The sequence below is a fragment of the Anguilla rostrata genome, chromosome 3 (assembly GCF_018555375.3).
Source record: "Anguilla rostrata isolate EN2019 chromosome 3, ASM1855537v3, whole genome shotgun sequence".
NCBI classification, from domain to species: Eukaryota; Metazoa; Chordata; class Actinopteri; order Anguilliformes; family Anguillidae; genus Anguilla; species Anguilla rostrata.
Window position 1 is genome coordinate 65,944,105 of NC_057935.1, and position 20,568 is coordinate 65,964,672.

General features: G+C 44.4%; 1 protein-coding gene across 5 annotated transcripts; it reads left to right on the forward strand.

The window, feature by feature from the left end:
- Positions 1-3,798: 3,798 nt before the first annotated feature.
- On the forward strand, positions 3,799-18,523 carry fmr1 (fragile X messenger ribonucleoprotein 1). Of its 5 annotated transcripts, XM_064329356.1 has the most exons (16): positions 3,799-3,956; positions 4,046-4,111; positions 5,250-5,302; positions 5,594-5,696; positions 6,329-6,400; positions 7,027-7,175; positions 7,922-8,015; positions 8,111-8,227; positions 8,997-9,167; positions 9,832-9,910; positions 10,019-10,131; positions 10,915-11,004; positions 11,624-11,819; positions 13,828-14,016; positions 14,317-14,399; positions 15,148-18,523. In XM_064329356.1, exons 2-16 carry the CDS (start codon positions 4,061-4,063, stop codon positions 15,343-15,345), a joined length of 1,758 nt encoding a protein of 585 aa, XP_064185426.1. In that variant the 5' UTR covers positions 3,799-3,956; positions 4,046-4,060; the 3' UTR covers positions 15,346-18,523. The 5 variants fall into 5 exon arrangements, with proteins under 5 accessions (XP_064185426.1, XP_064185425.1, XP_064185427.1 ...); XM_064329355.1 differs by having other exon boundaries at positions 3,807-4,111; XM_064329357.1 differs by having other exon boundaries at positions 3,807-4,111; positions 10,918-11,004.
- Positions 18,524-20,568: the final 2,045 nt, after the last annotated feature.

Sequence of the window (20,568 nt, forward strand, 5' to 3'; positions counted from 1 at the left end):
AATAAAGTAAGAAAGGGAAACCTCGTGTTGCGAGAAACGGCGTTCGGGGTTAATTTAGCAATAAACCTTCAGCCATTTTGTTTGTTTTGCCCTTTGTTGATGTTGACCGATGGGTTTTATCAGCGGTTTTTGTTATGACAGGTCAGGTTACAAAGAGGCAGACAAATCGATAGGTAGACATTGCTCACTGTGTTATCTGACCTCCAGCATTACTCCTCAATCTTGTGATCACAGCCTTTCAGCAAGACACCGTCTTTAACTTCAGCCCACGTCATATTTGTCCATACTGGGGAAATTTAGAGTGGGTATTACAATAAATACTCCCACATCCCTATTATCTACTTATTTGATGTGTGCTTAGAGAGCTTCCGTATTGATCATATTAAACAACTGCGTGCAGGTGAAGCAGATAACATACAAGCGTGCAATAAATGCAGTATACTGTATATTGTAATATTTAACGTTGCTGCATATAGAGCAGAGATTGGCAAGGAGGGCCATAACTGCTTCTGGATTTTAACCCAACTCCTGCTCCTCATTATTTAAGTAGCCCAATAATTTGCAAGATCTGAGAGTTTAGCTACATTCTGTGATATGAACGGCAGCAGATGAATGCTCTTGTGCTTGCATGTGTCTGTATCATAGCTTTTCATCAAGGTCTGCTCTGTGAGTGAATCAGTGTTGGGTGTATATGGCTAATATGTTGATTGATTAAGGTAATTGGTGGCAGCAAAACTATGCATACACACTGGCCCTCAAGGACTGGAGATACCCACCCAATACAGAACACAATATTTTTATTATTATTATTATTAAAGTAGTAGTAGTAGTGGTAGTAGCAATAGCAGTGGCAGTAGCAGTGGTACTAGTAGTAGTAGTAGTAGTAGTAGTAGCAGTAACAGCAGTAGTAGTAGTAGTAGTATAAGAACAAAATAGTATTTTAGATTTGTGCATTTATTACCAGAAATGCATGGCTATAGCCCATCTTTCTGTACTTAATCTTTTTTTACAGATAAAAATAAACAGTGCACACACACACACACACACACACACACACACACACATATATATATATATATATATATATACGTATAACCATACAAATTCATGCATACATATTTTGGCACATTTTAATGAGGACATATCCTTATTAATAATGAATACATTAACATGCGTAATGACCTCTGTTATTTCATATGTGAGGAAAAGGAATATTGTATAACTGGTTGAAGCATTTTTTACTTTTACTCATTGAATGAATGAAATCTCAACGACAGAGGTGGTGAATCCGGGAGACTTGGAGACTAATTACCATTCCACTGCAGTGCAAGACTCACCACAGCAGACCGGACCTTTCCAAAGTACACTCTGAGACTGCGTGAACAGGACAGAATCACCACAGTGGAAGGCAGTGAAACAGCTGTTGTTCTCTCATCTTTACTGTCCAAGGAAAAGAAGTCAGGTTAGGTCAGATTTTGTTCATTCAGGCTCTGCAAACAACAGACGTAACACTGATGGGGGGAGTGCAAACGCCCTTTACATCTTCAAATTTACCCCAACCAGAGGCCATAACTGTACAATTTAAATTATTACCCTAACAATGCTACAGTTATGCTCAACCTGCATATTTACTGTTACAGTGATTTTATTATTAGAAATTTTTTGGTACCTTCCCTTTACTGTTTGAACAGAAAGCACTAAAAATGCTTCCCATTCCAACCAGTTCAAATCATCCACAAGTCATGCCAACCCATAGACTGCTTAGAGTCAACATTATCTGGAGAGATACCTTGGGAATATGACTGTTCATGACTGACTCTGAGCAGCCCAGGAGGACTTTCTGGCCATAAATGTGTTTAGAGCACTTTGCACTGACCAAGGAAACAGACATTTGAGCGGGTTTACAGAGGTCAAACGAATGAGCCCTTTTAATGCCCTTATAATTGGATAAAGCACTGGATCAAGACACTGAAAAGGCTGCTGGAATTCCCTTTACACATTCTATGGGATCAGCAGCCTAAAACAGGAAAATGCTACCCTTCTGGTGAATCTCATTAACTTCATTCACAAACATTTAACCTACTTTCTTATAACAAAATAAGTAAGCATGCCTTTTACGTGGCATGTTCTGCTATGGCATGCTTTATGAAATAACATAATTCAATGAACGGGGATGTGAACAAGAATTGTTTTGTCATGTTTGTCTTGTCTCTAGGTTTACCCAAGATGTAGGTTCATGGCACTGTAGCAGCATCACTTCAGTGTTGAGTTGTAACCTAGACAGAATACGTGCCTGATCTAGATGGAATTACTGCCAGACTTGGCAATTCAATCTTTCTGATAAATCCTGACTTTGTGTTTGTCATTTGTATGAATATCACGTAAGTCCCAACCCCAGACATTTCAACTGTAGAGTATTTGAAATCAGGAGGTGCAGTCTGTGATTCTAAGCTTTAACTCACATCATGTTATATACATCAGGGGTGGGATGGCTTGAATCGCTGCCTCCAATTGGAGCCAACATAAGATGACTATTAATCATAAGTACCTGACCATCGGAATAGCCATCAGCAGAAACACACAGAAACAGTTGGGGTATAAAAATCAGATCACTGTTGATGCAGAATTCAAACGTGCAATAGAAAATGAGGCTTAAAAACAGTTATTAAATGTTTGCCTGAATATGGCAGGTACTGGCTGTTTGTGTATTTACACTAAGAACTAAGAATTTTCTTCTGGTTCATTTGGAGTACATTACTGCCATCTAGTGTGCAAACATGCAAAACGGGAATAACCATTTAACTTTATGTGTGGCTTTGAATGTGGATTACTGCATAAAGAAACGTGGCTTGCTGCATAGAGGGGCTTAATCTGTTGAGAAAGAAGACAGGAAACAATATATAATTTACAATAAAATGTGAGCGCTAGAATTGCATACTAGACACTTCACAATGTCAAGTGTCACCGCACACGTCAATTTCAGTAGGCTACGTACGCGCGCGCGCGCGCACAAACATATTGATGTGGCTGCTGGTAACCACTCCTTTGGCACACAGGACTGCAATAAACTGTCTAGTAACATATTTAAATATCTTACCCAGTAGGCCAATATAAAGTGTTTTTGTTTTTCCAGAGTATGTATTTATTGCATATGTGAACTTGTAACTTTTAAATAATTTAGTTAAGGGAAATATTGCATTGTCTTAGTAAATTGATATTGTTACGCTTCGTAGCATTGCAAATGTTTTAGGCCTACCCGAATGGTAGTTAGTTATCATTACGAGTACATAACAGTCTAATGCACAGGAATGCTGGTTCCTTCTAGATGAGAGTATAACACTTCACATAAAATCGATATCAAGGGAAATCCGTGGCATCCTTTTTTTTAACATCAGGGTGCATTTTCATGTCACAAAATGTCTACAATTTTGCAATCGAGTAAGGGACAGAATCACTACTGTAAACGCACTGATCAGAGATTCTGATCAGAAATAATCGTTCAATCGTTCAGAAGCCCCTAACTGATGACTTGCCACCTTATTCATCTATTTCAGCTAGACAACGTTTGCCAGTTCATGGAACTCCTTGTACTTTAACTCGGCAAGCTACCGAAGCTCCCATTCAGCAGCTAACACATTTAATGTGTACGCTACAGAGTGGCGTATGCATCATTTGGGTTGTAAATTATCGATTTGGTTGTAACTTCTGGAAAATCCGACGAAACCCGATTTCTTGCTTTAAAAAAAACGTAAAATGTCTCACTCGGATGTGAGCTCTTATATCGCCCAGGCTCGCGTTCTTGAGGTGAACCCTCATCACGTGACGAGTGAAATTGGGAGGCTCTTGTGTTTACATCAATGCACTCAGGAGCAGCTGGTGCGAACTGTCTATGTATTAGATATGAATGTTTCGCTTTCATTTATTTAGAAACTGGAAGTGCACTTCTTTACGCCTAGGTAAGAGGCAGTGCCCAGGAAAAGGACCGTCTTTTGGGGGGGATTTTCAAGGAACCGTGGCAACATACTGTATTCCCGTTTGCATCTAGCTAATTGTTGCAGCCATGGACGAGTTAGCCGTGGAGGTCCGAGGAACGAGTGGAGCATTTTACAAGGTATTTTGTCCGTTGGCTGAACGAGGTCCGGTCGTTTATCGATTATGTTGACATTTCCAGCGTCGCTTGTGGTTTCTTGAGGGATCCCCAATGCATCAACCATAGTATTTTAATGTAACGTTGCACGCAGAACACGCAAGACCCTAGCTGCTAGGAATCGCTAGGCCCAGATCCAAGTAGCTGCCGTCAAAGATATATTGCACGCTAAAAAGGTAGAAGACAAGGCCCAGCTACCGTGTAACATTAATGATTCTTTGAAGAGATCAGCTTGGTAGCTGAGCGAACCGGTTAATTGCTAGTTAACTAACCTCTTCGTTTAGCTTGTTAGCCGACGCTAGCTTGCGCTTCCCTATTTACACGATGCTAAGCATATATGTAACAGCTAGCTGGCTGGCTAATTATTGTCTCGCTTTGCATCATTGAATGTGCCGCCGTATTCACAGCAGCTAGCTACGTTAACTTTTTTATTGGCCGGATTGCTAGTTAAGGTTTGATGATATAGCTAGCAAGCTACGTGCGCTGATTTGCACATGTATGGTTATATGTTCGGCTATGCTTGAAATGGCATCGTAATGCTAGATTGTTGGTGTTTGCCCCACCCAATAAGGTGTAATCGATTACTGCCCTGCTACCTACAATTGCACATCTAGGTAGCCATTTGTGTCAACCTATATAAAGAATATTGCTAACAAACATGATCTGAATGAACTGTTACCTGTTTTTTTCTGGCGTGCGCATGATGGCAAAATAAACTGTTGCGGATGACACCCGTGCCACACAGGTGGCTATAACTTGCTCGGTGTTCACTCCATGAGCTATATTATTAGTTATTAATAGTCATAACCCAAATTTGCTGGATCTGTTTAGTCAGTTGTTGGGCTTTTGTTAAAGTGGGCGTAACTTTCATGAATATCTAGCTGCCTGTTTAGAACAATTGTGAACTCTCTTCAGACATTTATAATTCACACAGTTACGGTCATTTTATAGGCCTATTATTTATATCAGGCAGCTGTTAAAGCTATCAGGAAGCTGTGTGAATTTCACCGAAGCCGGTGCTTTTGTCAACGTATGGAATTACTTCAGTGCATTCCACCATTTTTGTTATGCTTGTTTACTAACTGGCCAGTGTTAATTTCAGGCATTTGTGAAGGACGTGCACGAAGGTTCTGTTACTGTGACGTTTGAGAACAAGTGAGTATCATTCTGCCTATGTTTCGTGGTTTTAAATAAACGCCACAAAACTAGACTGCATGTACCATGCTAAACTAGATTTATGTTGAAAGCTTCACAATGTGAAATTCATCTAAATGGGGAGAAAAGAAAATGAAAAATTTATTTGAAAATTTTGTGCTATAAATAAATGCAGATTTACCTGTGAGGCTTCATAGTAGGTGTGTCTCTAGAATGCGTGATTATGCTGACTGTCATTACTCATAGTCTTCAGATAATGTGCCCTAATTTAAAACCATTTCCCCTTCCAAGTTGGCAGCCGGAGCGACAGATCCCCTTTCATGATGTTCGATTTCCTCCACCGACTGGTTTTCAGAAAGAAATAAATGAAAGCGATGAAGTTGAGGTATGTGCTGTAAGTAATGGACAGGAACTTTCAATCTACAATTGCATTGAACACATTCCTAACTGTTGTATGGTAGATGTAGCAATAAAGGACTGAATGTAATTGAAATGAGGGAGGAGCTTTAATGCTCTCCAACCAAGTTAGGCCACACATGAGAGCAGAGCAGAAGAAAGGTTATTTTCTGAAACTCTTGTTGAGTGTTGGGGGGGAAAAAAAGAAGTCCACTCATTTGAAGTCCCAGGATTTTTGCTGACATTGTACTGGGTACAATTGCACTGGGTGTCAGGTTGTTTTGTTTTTTGTTTGTTTGTTTTTTGTCTGACACTTTGCATATGCAGCAGTAGTAATCTTATCTGCAGTCTGGTTTGTCATTAACCCTGAATAATGATATAATTTTTTTTTTTTTTTTAAAGGCCATTTTGCTTACTAGTGAACAACAAACCATATCATAGTACAGTTGAATTAGGGGGCTTTAATGTCTGCATATGTCCGATATCCTTTGCAAACATTAAAATGAAAGCATTAAATTGCATTCAAAGGATTTCAATCAGTTTGTCTTTGTGTGAACTCTGAAACAGTGCAGTGTCATCTCAGCCTCTGCCCAGCTCAGTCTCAAACACCACACATTTTTTTCCCCACAGGTGTACTCCAGGGCCAATGACAAAGAGCCTTGTGGGTGGTGGCTGGCCAAAGTTAGGATGGTTAAGGGGGAGGTAAGCATCTGGCACAGACTACTGAGGATGAACCAGGCAGTCGGCTTATAGCGTTGCTGTTAAACAAGACCGTTCACATCGGTTTGTTTTATTCAGTCAGAACAAACATGGTTTTGCAGTACAAAAAGGTAGCCTTTTTAGTCTGGTAGATCACAATACTGTAATGGAACAGACTGCTCTAAAGCTCTGTCTGAATACTTTTGCCGGAGTCATGTGATTAGTATGCCCTTTTCTGACCATGGGGCGTGGAATGCTTCTTTATTTGCATGTGGGGAAAGTCCTGGCTCTTTGAGTCAGTTCCTCTATGTATGCGAAGATCGAGATTCATTAGTTTCTGTAAAGTTGATTGAGCAGAATGTAATTATGTCTGGCCAGTCCTAATTGCTCTTTCACTAAGGTGGCCTGGCTTTTTCTTGCACTTTATTTAATGTAGGGAAGTAATGCAGACTTACCTTGTATGTTTGTGATAATAATTATACATAGTCTTATCCTTCTGTATTCTGCATGTGTAATATAGCTGTACTACAGAGCTTTTCAGAACCATCATTGAGTGATCAAACATGGTAATTGATAGGAAAAATGCGAATAGTCTGCATGTTAATAACACATATTCCTAATTTTTCCAGTTTTATGTAATAGAATATGCAGCCTGTGACGCCACCCTCAATGAAATTGTCACATTGGAGAGGCTAAGACCCGTGAACCCGAACAAGCCGGCCACGAAAAACACCTTCCTCAAAGTCAGACTGGACGTGCCGGAGGACCTGCGGCAGATGTGAGCTCTGCCTCCGAACCTCCCGGTCCCTCAGGCGCGATTCGGTTCTTTCCCGGGACGGCCAAATCTCGCGTCTTTAATGCTTTTCTAATGTCGCCGCCCCTGTGTGCACTGCTGGTGACCCATTTCATTGCAGATCTAGTTTGTCTTTCCGTCAGATTTGCTGCCAGTTTGTTTTGGTTTCGCAGTTTGCATGTAGACATAGGGAGAGGCGCCCCGCCCGTACACCCAGCCCTCGTGCAAGACACACCGCCCATACACCCAGCCGTCCCGTACAAGAGACACTATCCATACACCCAGCTGTCCCGTGCAAGACACACCCCCCATACACCCAGCCGTCCCGTACAAGAGACACTATCCATACACCCAGCTGTCCCATACAAGACGCACCCAGCTGTCCCGTGCAAGACACACCCCCCATACACCCAGCCGTCCCGTACAAGAGACACTATCCATACACCCAGCTGTCCCATACAAGACACACCCCGCCACGCACCCAGCTGTCCCGTGCAAGACACACCCCCCATACACCTAGCCGTCCCGAACAAGATGCACCCTTCACGCACCCAGCTGTCCCGTACAAGACACACCACTTACATTTAATATGTTTTGAATCGTCGGAGCTACGGCTTATTATTTACCAGAAGACTGAATTCATTGTTATGTTGGTGGTGATGGTTGTTTTTCTTGGTTGTTTGCAAATAATAATTTTTATTTCTTCTCTTTATTCTGTCATTTTCTCCAAGGTGTGCGAAAGACTCGGCGCATAAGGATTTCAAGAAGGCCGTGGGGGCGTTCCACGTGACGTATGATGCGGAGAAGAAGCAGCTGGTCATTCTGGTGCGTTGCGCAGCCTTTGCGTGCTCTAAGCCGATTTTCTCGCCGCGCTTTTCCCGCCTCTCACGCCCGGTGCGTTCCCCTTGCTCTCGCCGCAGTCTGTCAACGAGGTGACGGCCAAGCGGGCGACCATGCTGAGCGACATGCACTTCAGGAGCCTGCGCACGAAGCTTTCCCTGATGCTCCGCAACGAGGAGGCCAGCCGACAGCTGGAGGTAGGGAGGGCTCGCCGCCGTGGGCCAGGGGTTAGGCAGCCAGGTCATTAGGTAGGGGTTTGGCACTGTTGTCGTGGGAATGGGAGCGCTAGGACTCTCATCAGTGTGTTTTGTTCCGGTTTCCAGTCTAGATTATGGGGTTCAGTTCGTGGTTGTATATACACCCAGTGTGAGTGCAAGTATGGCACAGACAAAGGTTTGAGCTTTAATTATGTCATGACCCAGCTGTGATACAGAGTCTGCAATCGTGGAACATTACTAGCCTGCTCTCATCAGGGGTAGGGTAGGTTTAAGTTGGCTCGGGCTACTGCTGCCTTGGTTCCTCCCCACTTTAATGCCAGGTGCCAACTATTGTCAACAGAGAGAAACGCCTCTCCTTCAGTTGGCACAATATCTATCTTGCCGTATTTCCCTGGCTTCTAAAGTGTAAAACAGTCACCTGCTTTCCAGCAAGGACATGTGGTCGAACCTTCATGTGTGCGGGTGGCGCAGCTGTAACTTGACAAATAAAACATTTGGTGGAATTTGAGGATGAAAAAGTCTTTAACAAGCGCGGAACCGTCCAGACCCACGGCGCAACTCACTTCCGCAGGCACATTTTAGCTGGTACCGCCTGCGCATGCGTCCCGCGAAACGTCCCTCAAAGGTCGTCCGTGAGTGAGGGAGTGATAACAATTTGCCATGCATAGGAAAAAGGTGTTTTAGAAACAGTGTGAGTTTGAACTTTGTGAACGCGAGGACATCCATACCGTGGGATTTCTGTCACCAGAGCTCTCGACAGCTGGCGTCCCGGTTCCACGAGCAGTTTGTGGTTCGGGACGACCTGATGGGGCTGGCCATCGGTACCCACGGCGCCAACATCCAGCAGGCCAGGAAGGTGCCCGGGGTCACCACCATCGACCTGGACGAGGAGACCTGCACCTTCCACATCTACGGAGAGGTAGGGCGGACCCAGCGGCGGCCATCTTGCATTCTCACACCCTCCCTGCTGCGGGGGCGTGCTTCTGTTTAATGTTTGCACTGTGCAAACAGTGTCGCTTGCAGTCAAATAGGGTGTGCCTCTATTTCCATCTACTTACCGTGAGCCACCCGAGCAGTTTTCTGTACGAGGACCCATAGGCCAGATCCAGGCCTGATTTTCTGCAAAAAGCTGTCGGGCCTGACTATATGAGTGTGTGTGTGTGTGTGTGTGTGTGTGTGTGTGTGTGTGTGTGAACAAGTATACATTTCATGGAGTCAGTTTGGGTGCACACATTGGGATTGGAAGAAACCGCACGTGCCTTCACATGATTTGCATCCTGTGGGGTTGAGTCAAAGGCGGGTTCAGCCGGTGATGGTAGCGATGCGTGTGTGTCTGTCAGATCTATTAAGAAGAGAACATCTGATGGTTCTCTCTGTCAGCAAAGTGATGTGCAGGAACTGCATAATTCATGCACATATCTGCAATGGTGTCTTTTATTTTCTGCCATTTGTCCTCCTTTTGTGCTGAATGTAGTTTGCCGCTTGCAGAAGTACGATCTCTGAAAACGGTTTGTACTGTAACCCCATTTTCAGCGGGACTGACCTCACCACTTTTCTTCTAAATGTGTGTCATTGGACTGTAGGACCAGGAGGCAGTACGGAAGGCCAGAAGTTTCCTTGAATTTTCGGAGGATGTTATCAAAGTCCCCAGGAATTTAGTGGGTAAGGTAGAAAGGTGGAAAAAAATTAAAAAAGCATAACTATACATTACGTTTTCTTCCCCCGCCTTCTGAACCTGAATCATGCGTTTTATTTTCCCTCTCCTTTAAGGGAAAGTCATTGGTAAAAACGGAAAGCTCATCCAGGAGGTGGTGGATAAATCGGGGGTTGTGCGCGTGAGGATCGAGGCGGAGAACGACAAAAAGCCAGCGCCACAGGACGAGGTGAGAACGAGCTGCGTAATTCATCTTTTTAAAGATTTGTTCCCGACCGTCAGCTTTGATAACGCGGGGGCCCGGGGGGGGGGGGGGGGGAGAGGGGTGGGGGCGTGTGACTCATCCTGCTAAAACGCTGGCTTTCAGTGCGACCGTACACTCCGCTGTCTGGAATCAAATCCCGGCTGCACCGGCGCCGGCTGTGGCCGCTGGCGTAATCGGCCGTAGCGTTTCGCTGAGCGGAAAGCTTCCTGTAAATGAGATTCTCCTCGTCTCATTGTGCCAGAGCGACTCCTCATTGTTATTCAGGAGCCCGCGTTCCACAGGTGTCAAACTCCAGCGCTGGAGGGCCCCAGTGGCTGCTGGTTTTCAGGGCGTTCTCAGCACCGGTGGTTCATTTACAGTCACTGATTGGTTGAGGAAGTCACACGCTCCTTGCTCTCGAGGCCTTCATTAGCAGCTGTTTGAAAGGAAATCACGAAAACCCGCAGACACCGCGGGCCCCTTGGGACTCAGTCCGACACCCCTGCCTCAGTCAGTGCAGACCGCACTCGAAGGGCGCTCCTGCACTGCTTCATTCGATGGCTGCAGAATGAAATAAATAAAAGCCACAGTCGGCGTCGTGCGACGCGACGGAGACGCCTGCCCGTCTTATCGATCGCGGTGGAGCGTGCGGAAGAGTCGCCCGGGAAACGGCTCTCGCTAGTCACCCGCCTTCGGAATTCCCCCTCCTCCCCACTGTGATAAACTCTCTGTCTCTCTCTCTGACTTCCTTTTCGTGCGCACGCTCAGCAGGGCATGGTGCCGTTCGTGTTCGTGGGAACAAAGGAGAGCATCTCGAACGCGCGCGTGCTGCTCGACTACCACCTCAATTACCTGAAGGTGAGTGAGCGACTGACGGCACCCCCCGCAGGTGAGGTTTAAAAAAAGATTGCAGCCGCAGCGCTTCTGACCCACAGCAGATGAGAAAAAAAACCAGGTTCAGTTCAGAGGCATTTAGAGTCCCATGTATTTTGGGAGCATTTGCTCTGAAAATTGCAGTGTGCTAACTGGGAGAATAATTCAGGAGTGGATCTAATTGTGATGCATTAGCACGCTCCTTTGCTAACGTTTTTCCAAGGAGAAAAATTAGCCAAGAGCTCTGCGTTCATTTTGGTCAAATAAAATGGTACAGGTTAACATGTATGCTGCATAGTGAACCATTTAGCAGTGGAATTTCACCCTTTTTTGGAATTAGAATTGTGAAAATAAATAAATAATAAGTCAGTGTTCTAGAATTCCATTGCTTTCAGTCACCGGCAGTGATTGTTACATCAGCATTATAATGTTCAGTTAAAACATTCTAATCACATATTTGAAATCTCACAACTTTAAGGGTTAGAGGCCTGAACTTTAGAATGGTTAAATCAAGGCTTTGTGGTTGTATGCATTGGGACTGCGGGTCACTGGAACCTGTGGCGTGACCCCCCCCCCCCTCCCCCCCCGCCTGTCCTCCCCACAGGAAGTGGACCAGCTGCGGATGGAGAGGCTGCAGATCGACGAGCAGCTCCGCCAGATCGGGGGCGGCCCCCGGGCCTCGGCGGGGCGCCCCGATAAAGACAAGGGGTTCATCGCGGACGACGGCATGGGGCCCTCTCGAGGGGGCAAGCCCTTTGGCCGAGGGGGGCGTGGCAGGCGAGGCCCCACCTTTGCTTCAGGTACGCGGGGCGTGTAGCAAGGCTTCCCTCGGGGACGAACATGCGGCCAATCAGGGCTTTTGAAATGAATCTGTTATCAGGCAGGCGTGCCTGAGTTAAGTTTGGAATGATTCATCATATACCTGAGTTTTCAGCAGGGGACATGCAGACCCCTGGGGTTCTTGAAGCTACTGTAGGGGGTCCCTGGCCAGACTTGATATGCAATGACCACTTCTATACAGATATTGGAGAAAATTTTTTTTAATATAAAACCTTTTAAATAAATATATAACCCTTTGTAATTTAAGATGGCTGTCTCCTGGATTCCTTTGAGCCTGGGTGGGGGGGTCCCTGGAACAGAAAAGTTTGAAAACTGAAAAGGTTCTGTGTTAATCCTTTTAAGAGCGTAGCCCTTTTTATTTGGGTAGTGCGGCATCATTATTCAGAGCTTGATTTGCTGCCAGAGGGTTGTAAATTTGTATGCCTGGGGAGGCCTGGTTCTCGTGCGCTGAGGTTAAATATTGAATGATTTATTTTTGTATAAATTAGGTTGTGTGACGTGGGCTATTTACTCCTTGATTCAAGCGTCTGCCAACCAACTAATTGTCAACTAACAAGTGAAATTCTTATGAATACAAATTATTTCAGCCTGTCCTGATCATCTTGTAATGAGGGGACAGCTTGTGACAAATATAGATGTTCAATTTAAGGCCAGCATCAAAGTATTTATTTCTATCACTTCCAGGTCAGAGTAATGCAGAATCGTATTTATCATGTCCTGGGAATCTGTTGTGTCCCAGATTTAGTCGCCCTGGAGCTGGAGTACCATATTGTACTCTTTCATTAGCTGCAGCTAATTAACTAAATGTTTACCACCAGATCAAGTCAATACTTAATATTTTCATTTCCAAACGAACTGTGCACATGTTCACGGTCTTTTGTAAAGGCATGCAAGGCACTGGCAGATTTTTCCTGCTTAGATTAGATTTTTTGATATCTGTCAGTGAAGATTTAGCGATTTGGTTTTTATCGCGTTATCGTATAATAGGAATATTCAGAAATGTCACCAAATGGATGCCAGCCTACGTTTGACACTGAGTGAACGAATAGAGCCACATGTAACGTGATCTGACCTGATGTAGACCGCATCGTCTTATCGTTTTAATACCTCATATCGGAATGACAGGTGACAGTGTATTTCAGTGGAAGTGTTCAGACTTGTTTGTCTGGGTTTGGACAGGCTGCGCAGTTTGAATGCACTCTGATTGGTTAAGCAGTGGCACTGCGGATAAGTCCATTTCCATTTAAGACTGTTTAGTTTTTCCTTTTATTATTTGTATGAATGACATTCAGAGATGACAGGTTGGCCGCTTATGTTTGGTCACAGCTGATACTTGTGACTAGTGGTAGTATAACCAGACCTAGGCCAAAAATGATAATATTGAAAATTTAAGTTTTGAATACCAAGTCTTCCAACTTGAAATGTCACAATGGATTTTCACAAAAAATTATTATAATGTTCATATACATACCCTACAAGAAGCAAATATTAATAGGTATTTAAATGAAATTTCCCTGAACAAAAAAACTCATGCTTTTTTTTTCTTTTTTTAAAGTCTCACTCTATTACCATGTTTAAATTTAAAGACATTATGTAGTATTATCATTAGCTTCCACACATTAGTGCATAATTACTAATTAATCAGTATTATTATTATAAGATGGTTCTGGAGAATTACAAATGAGAAGCCGAAAATAGGACGTACAGTAGAATTGAAATTGTTTTTTTAAAAATGCATTTCTGGCATATGCATTCGAGTATGTGTCCAGGGACAGAAAAACTTAGCAAAATGACGTTTTATTTTAGTGAATAATCCTACATTCTGATACATGAATGTAATATTTATTTGCTAGTAGTAGTTAGTTCGCTCAGATCATTTTCAGATAGAGTTGAAGCTGCATTTATCCTGACGGCCTGGATTTAACTCAATTTGACATGAAATGTTTCCGTCTGATGACGTTCCCACAGGCACCAACTCGGAGGCGTCGAACGCGTCCGAGACAGAGTCTGACCACAAGGACGAGCTGAGCGACTGGTCTCTGGCCCCCACCGACGAGGAGGGGGGCGGGGGGTACCCCAGGCGGGGGGACGGCCGGAAGCGAGGGGGGGGCCCTCGAGGCCGAGGAGGGAGGGGCAGAGGAGGAGGAGGCTACAAAGGTGAGAGCCGCGAAGGCCTGGAAAAACCCCACTGTAGTTTCCTGCCAAACCGTCAGTTCATGCTATCCGATTAAAGCGTCGCCATGGCAGAAAATAAAAATAAATAAATTGTGTACGCCCTAACTGCACACTTCCTTTAACAATACTGCGGTGTGTGTGGTAAGAGACGTTTGTGGTTCTGCTGCTTCTCAAAGCTGTATTGTACCGCGTGCAGTGCAGTAATATCCGTTAAGTACTCAGAAAGGGAAACGTTTGTTTGCTTGTCCTGAAGTGTCGGCTGTGGCTGTTTTTATTTTTAAGGAACTGAGGAAATGCAGTGGAATGAATCCCGTTCACGCAACTCTAGGGAGACAAAACCACGGCCACAGGAGGATTCACTGCAGGTAACATGCAGCTGTTGCTCTGTCTTGTGAACATCGAACACAAACCTTTGAAAAAGGTGCAGTTACAGCATGTCACCACATGGTGTCACGGTTTACCATAAAAAGAAGAAGAAGAAGAAAACTAGGGCTGCTACTGTTCTGGATGCTAAACGAAACCAGCTCTTAATTTTATGTCTCATGACACACAGAACACAAAATGTCCTCTTTATTTCATGTTCTGTGTCACGAAAATCAAATTTTAATGCATGCAGCAGTAAAATCATAGCTGCAGTGCAAAGTGTGCACACAGCTACTCTCTGTAGCTGTAGATGGTTCAGCAATGCCTTGGGCATTCACTGAGATCCGTCAGAAGCTAGCTCAGTTTCAGACAAGCTTTCTGTACATTTATATCCGTTATTTTAAAAAGTAATTCAGAATTCAGCCCTCAGGACTGTCTTACTGCCTTTAAAGCTTTGAGATCTTTTTTTTTTTTCTTTTTTTTCCTCTTTCAAAACTAGCATTGCATAACCTGTGAGGGCCTCTGAGATATATGTGTGTGAATAACTGAATCTCAGCAGCCCCAAACGTCTCTGTTGCTTACATGGGTCTTTCAAACCGAACCGTTTGAGCAAAACGCCCTGAATGTCTGTCACAGTCGCGCACGTTTGCCTGGTCACAAGCTCAAAGCTCTCTGGTTCTAGAAGCTTCCGCTGGCGATCTCCCTGCGCCTCACTGATGTCCGCTTGTCCTTTTCCCCTCCACTCTGCAGATCCGGATCGACGGAAACAACGAGAGGAGCGTCCACACCAAGGGCCCCGGGGGCGGGGGTGGGGTCGGGGTTGGGGTTGACGGGGCCGCGGCGGGGAACGGGGCCAGCCGCCAGCGACCCATCAAGGAGCGCACGGTGAAGAAGGAGAAGCAGGAGAACCCGGACGGCCCCCAGGCGCTGGTGAACGGGGTGTCCTAGGCAAGGCCCCTCCGCTCACCCCCAACCCACCCCCCACATCCCCCCCCCACCCCAATCCTCAGCCAATTGTCTCCTCTACTGTTCCATCGATTCAGACGCTTCACCATTAGAGACACGTTAGGCCAAAGAGAACTGGGGCGGTAGGGCTGTCGCGAGACATGCAGAATAAGCACACTTTGCAGCTGTGTGGAGAGCATTCACTTCTGTGGCAGGCAGGGAGGGCAGACGCGCTTCACTGTACCAGTAGAGGGGCGAGCCAGGAGTTTCTAAGGGTTGGGGGAGGGGGGGGGGGGGTGGACGGGAGGTCGGGAAGTGGATGGGAAGAGGGGCAGAAGTTGCAGTTTTTTTTTTTTTTTTTTTTTGTAAATGAATTTCTAGACAACTACCTATCAAATGAGCTGTGGGGAGAAATATGTAAAACAAAAAAATGAAGAAAAAAAAAAAAAAAAACTAAAATAAAGAAAAACGTGTATTCCAGGAGGGTAGGTGTTCATACTTCGTGTGCCGCATAACATCTGAAGACGCGTCCGTTTCCACGTTCAAAGGTTCGATTTAATGAGCGCTTGAGGCCTCTGTCGTTGGCACTTAACACGCATTCAGCGACGGTCAAAACCGCATTCCCCACGACAATGTGAAGTCACAGCCGTTGTATCATTAGCAAAAAATGTATAAAAAAAAAAAAACAAAACGGAAAAAAAAAAACAACAAAAAAAAGAGAGAAACTCCTGTCTGATCTGTGCCTTTAAACTAGCGTGGACAGTATCGTAATTGGATGTCTATATCAGGGAAGAAGACGTGGAAAACACTAATGTAAAATACTGAATTATAGAGAAGTTGTTCATTCATCAAAAGAGAAAATAGTTCCTTCTCTTGGAGAATGCATGCATTTCATTACCTTTTTTATTTTGGTTTGGGGAAAAACAGGATTTCTGCCTGGCAAATGTAAGACATTTATTTCCTTTTCATGCACTGAAATCTAGAATAGTGGTGAGGGATTGGTTTACTTTACAGAAGGGGAGGGGGGGGGGAGAACAATTTTGGATAGAAGAACTGATTACGGCTTTGCAGTTGTGGGTGATTTATGAATTGTTATTATTATAAAATGCATTATACAACACAATGATGTAAGACATGGCCGCTAAATATACCGTACATGTGATTGTAAGAATGTTCTCTTTATTGCTTTCCTTTCATAGAATACTGTTCATAGACACTGTGGCCCTGAGCAGGCAGGACTTCTGGTTGTTATTTATAAGACTAGATCATTTCATAGGAGGGAGTGTATTATATTTGGATATTTAAAAGAAAAAAAAAATGTGTGGACATTCTTGAATCTACTTCTGTCTTATGAGGGTGTTGTACAATGTTATTTTGTTGAACAGATGAACCACTAAACGGAGCTGGTCATTTAAGTATGTGGAATGCTTGACTGCCTAACTGTACAGTGCTCCTCTGTCCCCACCCCCTAACCCCGCCCCCATGCCAAAGCTATTAAGTGACAAGTTTTTTTTTTTTTTTTTTTTAATTGTTTCTTTAGTTTTTCATTTTTTGAGAATATTAGAGCTCGGCATTTGATTTGCGAAGTGTGCGGAGCTTATATCGAGGACATGTCTCCGTTCTCATCTCATCGGCGGATTAATTCCTCGTCGTTTCTCCGTGGCTGTTCTATTTTTGAATTTGTCATAGGAAAATAATAACTTTCAACGAGCTAGCTGTCTGTTTTAGCCTGTTTTGTACCGTTCGATAACAGATCAAATTCGAATGAAACCGCGAAGCACTTTGTCACACGCCGTACATTATCTCGTTGTTTAAAAGCTTGCCGCTGTTTTGTTTTTTCGGTATTAAACTTTCAGACGCGCCGCTAACAATTTAGCATTACCTACCACCGTTTTTTTTGTGTGGGGTTTTTTTTTTTTCTTTACTGCTGGAAACGATACGCAGAGTGTTGTGTGTGTGTTCTTCTGCAGATGGCGTATGCCGTCACCACTGCAGAAATATGTTGCTGAGTACCAGTCTACTTTTTCCGGCTTAATTTTCTACAGGAGAATGCGTAAGGGAGCGATGAAGTTTAGTTCTGTATTAACCATCTGTCTTATCTGATTGACGCTTGTGCGTAACGTGTTAGTTTACATGTGAGAGGAGTCGAGGCTGTTCTAGTCCCGCTACCCTAGACCCACTGTGAGGTTAGCCTTTTTATTTATTTGTGTACTTTTCTCAGCTGCCAACCTTTAACTGTCTGGCAGTAGCTGGATTAACCCACCATTTCTCTACATGTTACTGTACCTGTCTAATATCTTTGAGAAACCTATGCTCTTATGTCGAGATGCTGAGCTCTGCTTCTCATAACATAAACGACCACGCATATGAGCATCATATTTGTTACTCTGAGAATTCGGAGGGATTGAGGCATAACTACAGTTGACTATGAATAAACTCATTGTGAAGACAAGCGTCACCATCTTTCTCTCTTAGTACAAGATTTGACATGGGGTCAGTTTTTGCGCAACAAATGGGGGCAAGTGGAACCTTCGTATGTGAAACAGGATTGTGTTGGAGGCCTGCCCATTTTAAAAACTGGCAACAAAAAAAAAAAAATTAAACACCAATCAAGCTGGGGTTGAGATGTTTTCAGTGAGCGTTTTAATGTTCAGTGGTGCCAGTTTCTAGGACCAAGTCAACAGGCGTTTTTTTTTAATGAAGGCATTCTCGAAGTTCCGGCATAGCGCCGCGCTTGGAAATTAAACTAAAGCCGACCGCGGTGCAGCCGTCTACGCTCAGTATTTTTATTACGCGCACATCTGACGCTAAACAACGGCGAAAGATGTCGCGGTTCACTGCAGTTTGTCACGAACGGACACGGGACGTCTTATACATGTTGCCAAACAGACTGATTTCTGGTTATTTATTTTGGGAATGTACATGAACTTAAGGTAATAAGACATTTCTTGCACACATCATAGGCTTTCATTGTTTAAAACATAACTGAAAACAGGATTACTGTAGATACTGAACCAGGGTGGACTGACCTTGTATGTCACTGCACATAGGGCAATATTTCCTCTGTACATATTAGTGGAACAGATTGGGGTTTATGTTGACATTGTTTGGTTATAGTGCAATATATTTTGTATGCAAGCAGTTTCAATAAATAAAGGTTGATCTTCCTCTGCTGCCTGGAGTTGGTATCTCTGGAGTACTGTGTGGAAAGAAGGTAATCTACTAACGGAAAGAGCATCTTCGTGTGAAAGGACTTGGGTGTACGATCACGCTCTTCTGTGGGAAGTGCTTCAATATGGTATTTTATTGTTATTGCTGGAGGAACATTGTGTGTATCGTCATTGACAGAAAGTCGTATTAATGATTGTGCTAATGGTATTTGCTGTATGACTAACACTTTCTTACAGGGAGTGTCCAGCTTAATTTGAGTTCACTGCTGGGCAACCTTCTGTCACTTCCTCCATAGGGGTATTTTATATGTTCTGAATCATCAGTTCCAAAGAAATGTGGCAATCAAACCAGTACATATAAAAGTACATTTTAGCTTCTGAATTAAACATTGAAGTACCAGTTGAGGGTCTAGACCAGTGGTCTCCAACCCTGGTCCTGGAGAGCTCCAGGGTCTGCTGGTTTTTGTTTTCACCTTAAAATCAGCACCCAATTGAGATCCAAGACACCAGGTGAGTTGAGTTAACTGTGTAATCAACTGCTCCAATTGATTCATGAAGTGCAGAGTCACTGTGAAAAACAGCAGACCCTGTAGCTCTCCAGGACCAGGGTTGGAGACCATTGGTCTAGACCAGTGGTTCTCAAAATCAGTCCTGGGGGACTCCTGTGTATGCTGGTTTCCATTCCAACCTCAACAGCAATCCCAGAATTTTAACAAGCTGTTAATTATTCTTAATTAGGTGTTTTTCATGTTTCAGAGCTGGGGTTCAAGAAAGGGCCAGTGTGGGTGCACACACCTGATTCTACTAATCAATCACTAGAGTCATTGCTAAGCACCTGATCTTAAATCAGGATCAGGTGTGCACCACTGTCCTTCGGAGCTGGGACCCCAGCTCTAAAACATGAAAAGCACCTAATTAAGAATAATTAACAGCTTGTTAAAATTCTGGGATTGCTGTTGAGGTTGGAATGAAAACCAGCATACACAGGGGTCTCCCAGGACCGAGTTTGAGAACCACTGGTCTAGACAATGTGTTGTATTGTTGTGGGGATAATGCTTTGTTTAAATTTATCATTTTTTATCAGTCTGCCATAGAATGTGGTTAAAATTGGTGAAGGGTTGTTTGGCCACAGAGCTGGCATTGGAAGGTCTGGAGAAAGACATAAAAAACAGTGCTAAAATTAAGAAAATTAAGATTTGTCAGTGTTCATTGGCCAGGTCTCATCTGAGGCACTCTATACCCAATATTTCTCCCACAAGAGATCTTGTACAGCATCAACTAAAAACCAAGGTTGATAATGGTTTACAGAAAATAGTGCAATATAATGGTGATGGATGTTTCTCTTTGAAGACATCACCAGGCCTTTCCCAAATAACGGTCAGCATACAGGTGGGCCCTACAGAACGTGCGGGTGCTTTTCCACTACGCGTCCACTAGATGGCACTGTGGGGCTGGCGACGCGGGGAGCGACGGGGCGCCGTCTGGTTTTCGGTAATCGGCATTGTGTTTGCCGAGCTCGGAAACAAATGCCTCTGAACGGGTCTGTCAGGCTCGATATAAGCAGCGGCGGTCGGGCTGCGACTCCCGCAAAAAAAGATATATCCCAATTATCCGGCGAAACGGGCGGGTGGGGGGGGCACTCACCGCCCCGACGGCAGAATTAAAGCTGTCAGCCGCGCGGTCCGGAGCCTGACCTAGTTTAGCTCCTCCGGCTAACGGCGGTGAAGGCGGGGAGGGCACAGAGATCCCTTCTCCCGCCCCACCCCACCCCACAGCTCCCCACCCCACCCCCACCCCCCGCGCACACTGTGCCCTCCGCTCCGGGGGCCCTGCTAATTTAAAACGCTGCTCTGAAGCCTCCTCCCCATCCCACCCCCTTCCCCCTCCCACCCCCACCCCCCACCCCCCACTCTCAGCCCACGTGTGCCTGCCACAGAATAATTAATAAATGCAGGGGAAATTAATGACAACACTTAAAAACTGTGTCTGGAGTACCGTTTAATTAGCATATAATGACACACGTGGTGCATTCATTAAAGTCTTTTATTAGTAAAAT

Coding starts and splice junctions, on each gene's coding strand:
- fmr1 (XM_064329356.1), top strand. CDS start 4,061: ATGGACGAGTTAGCCGTGGAGGTCCGAGGAACGAGTGGAGCATTTTAC. Junction 4,112..5,249: donor CGAGTGGAGCATTTTACAAG/GTATTTTGTCCG, acceptor TGTTAATTTCAG/GCATTTGTGAAGGACGTGCA. Junction 9,911..10,018: donor AGTCCCCAGGAATTTAGTGG/GTAAGGTAGAAA, acceptor CTCTCCTTTAAG/GGAAAGTCATTGGTAAAAAC.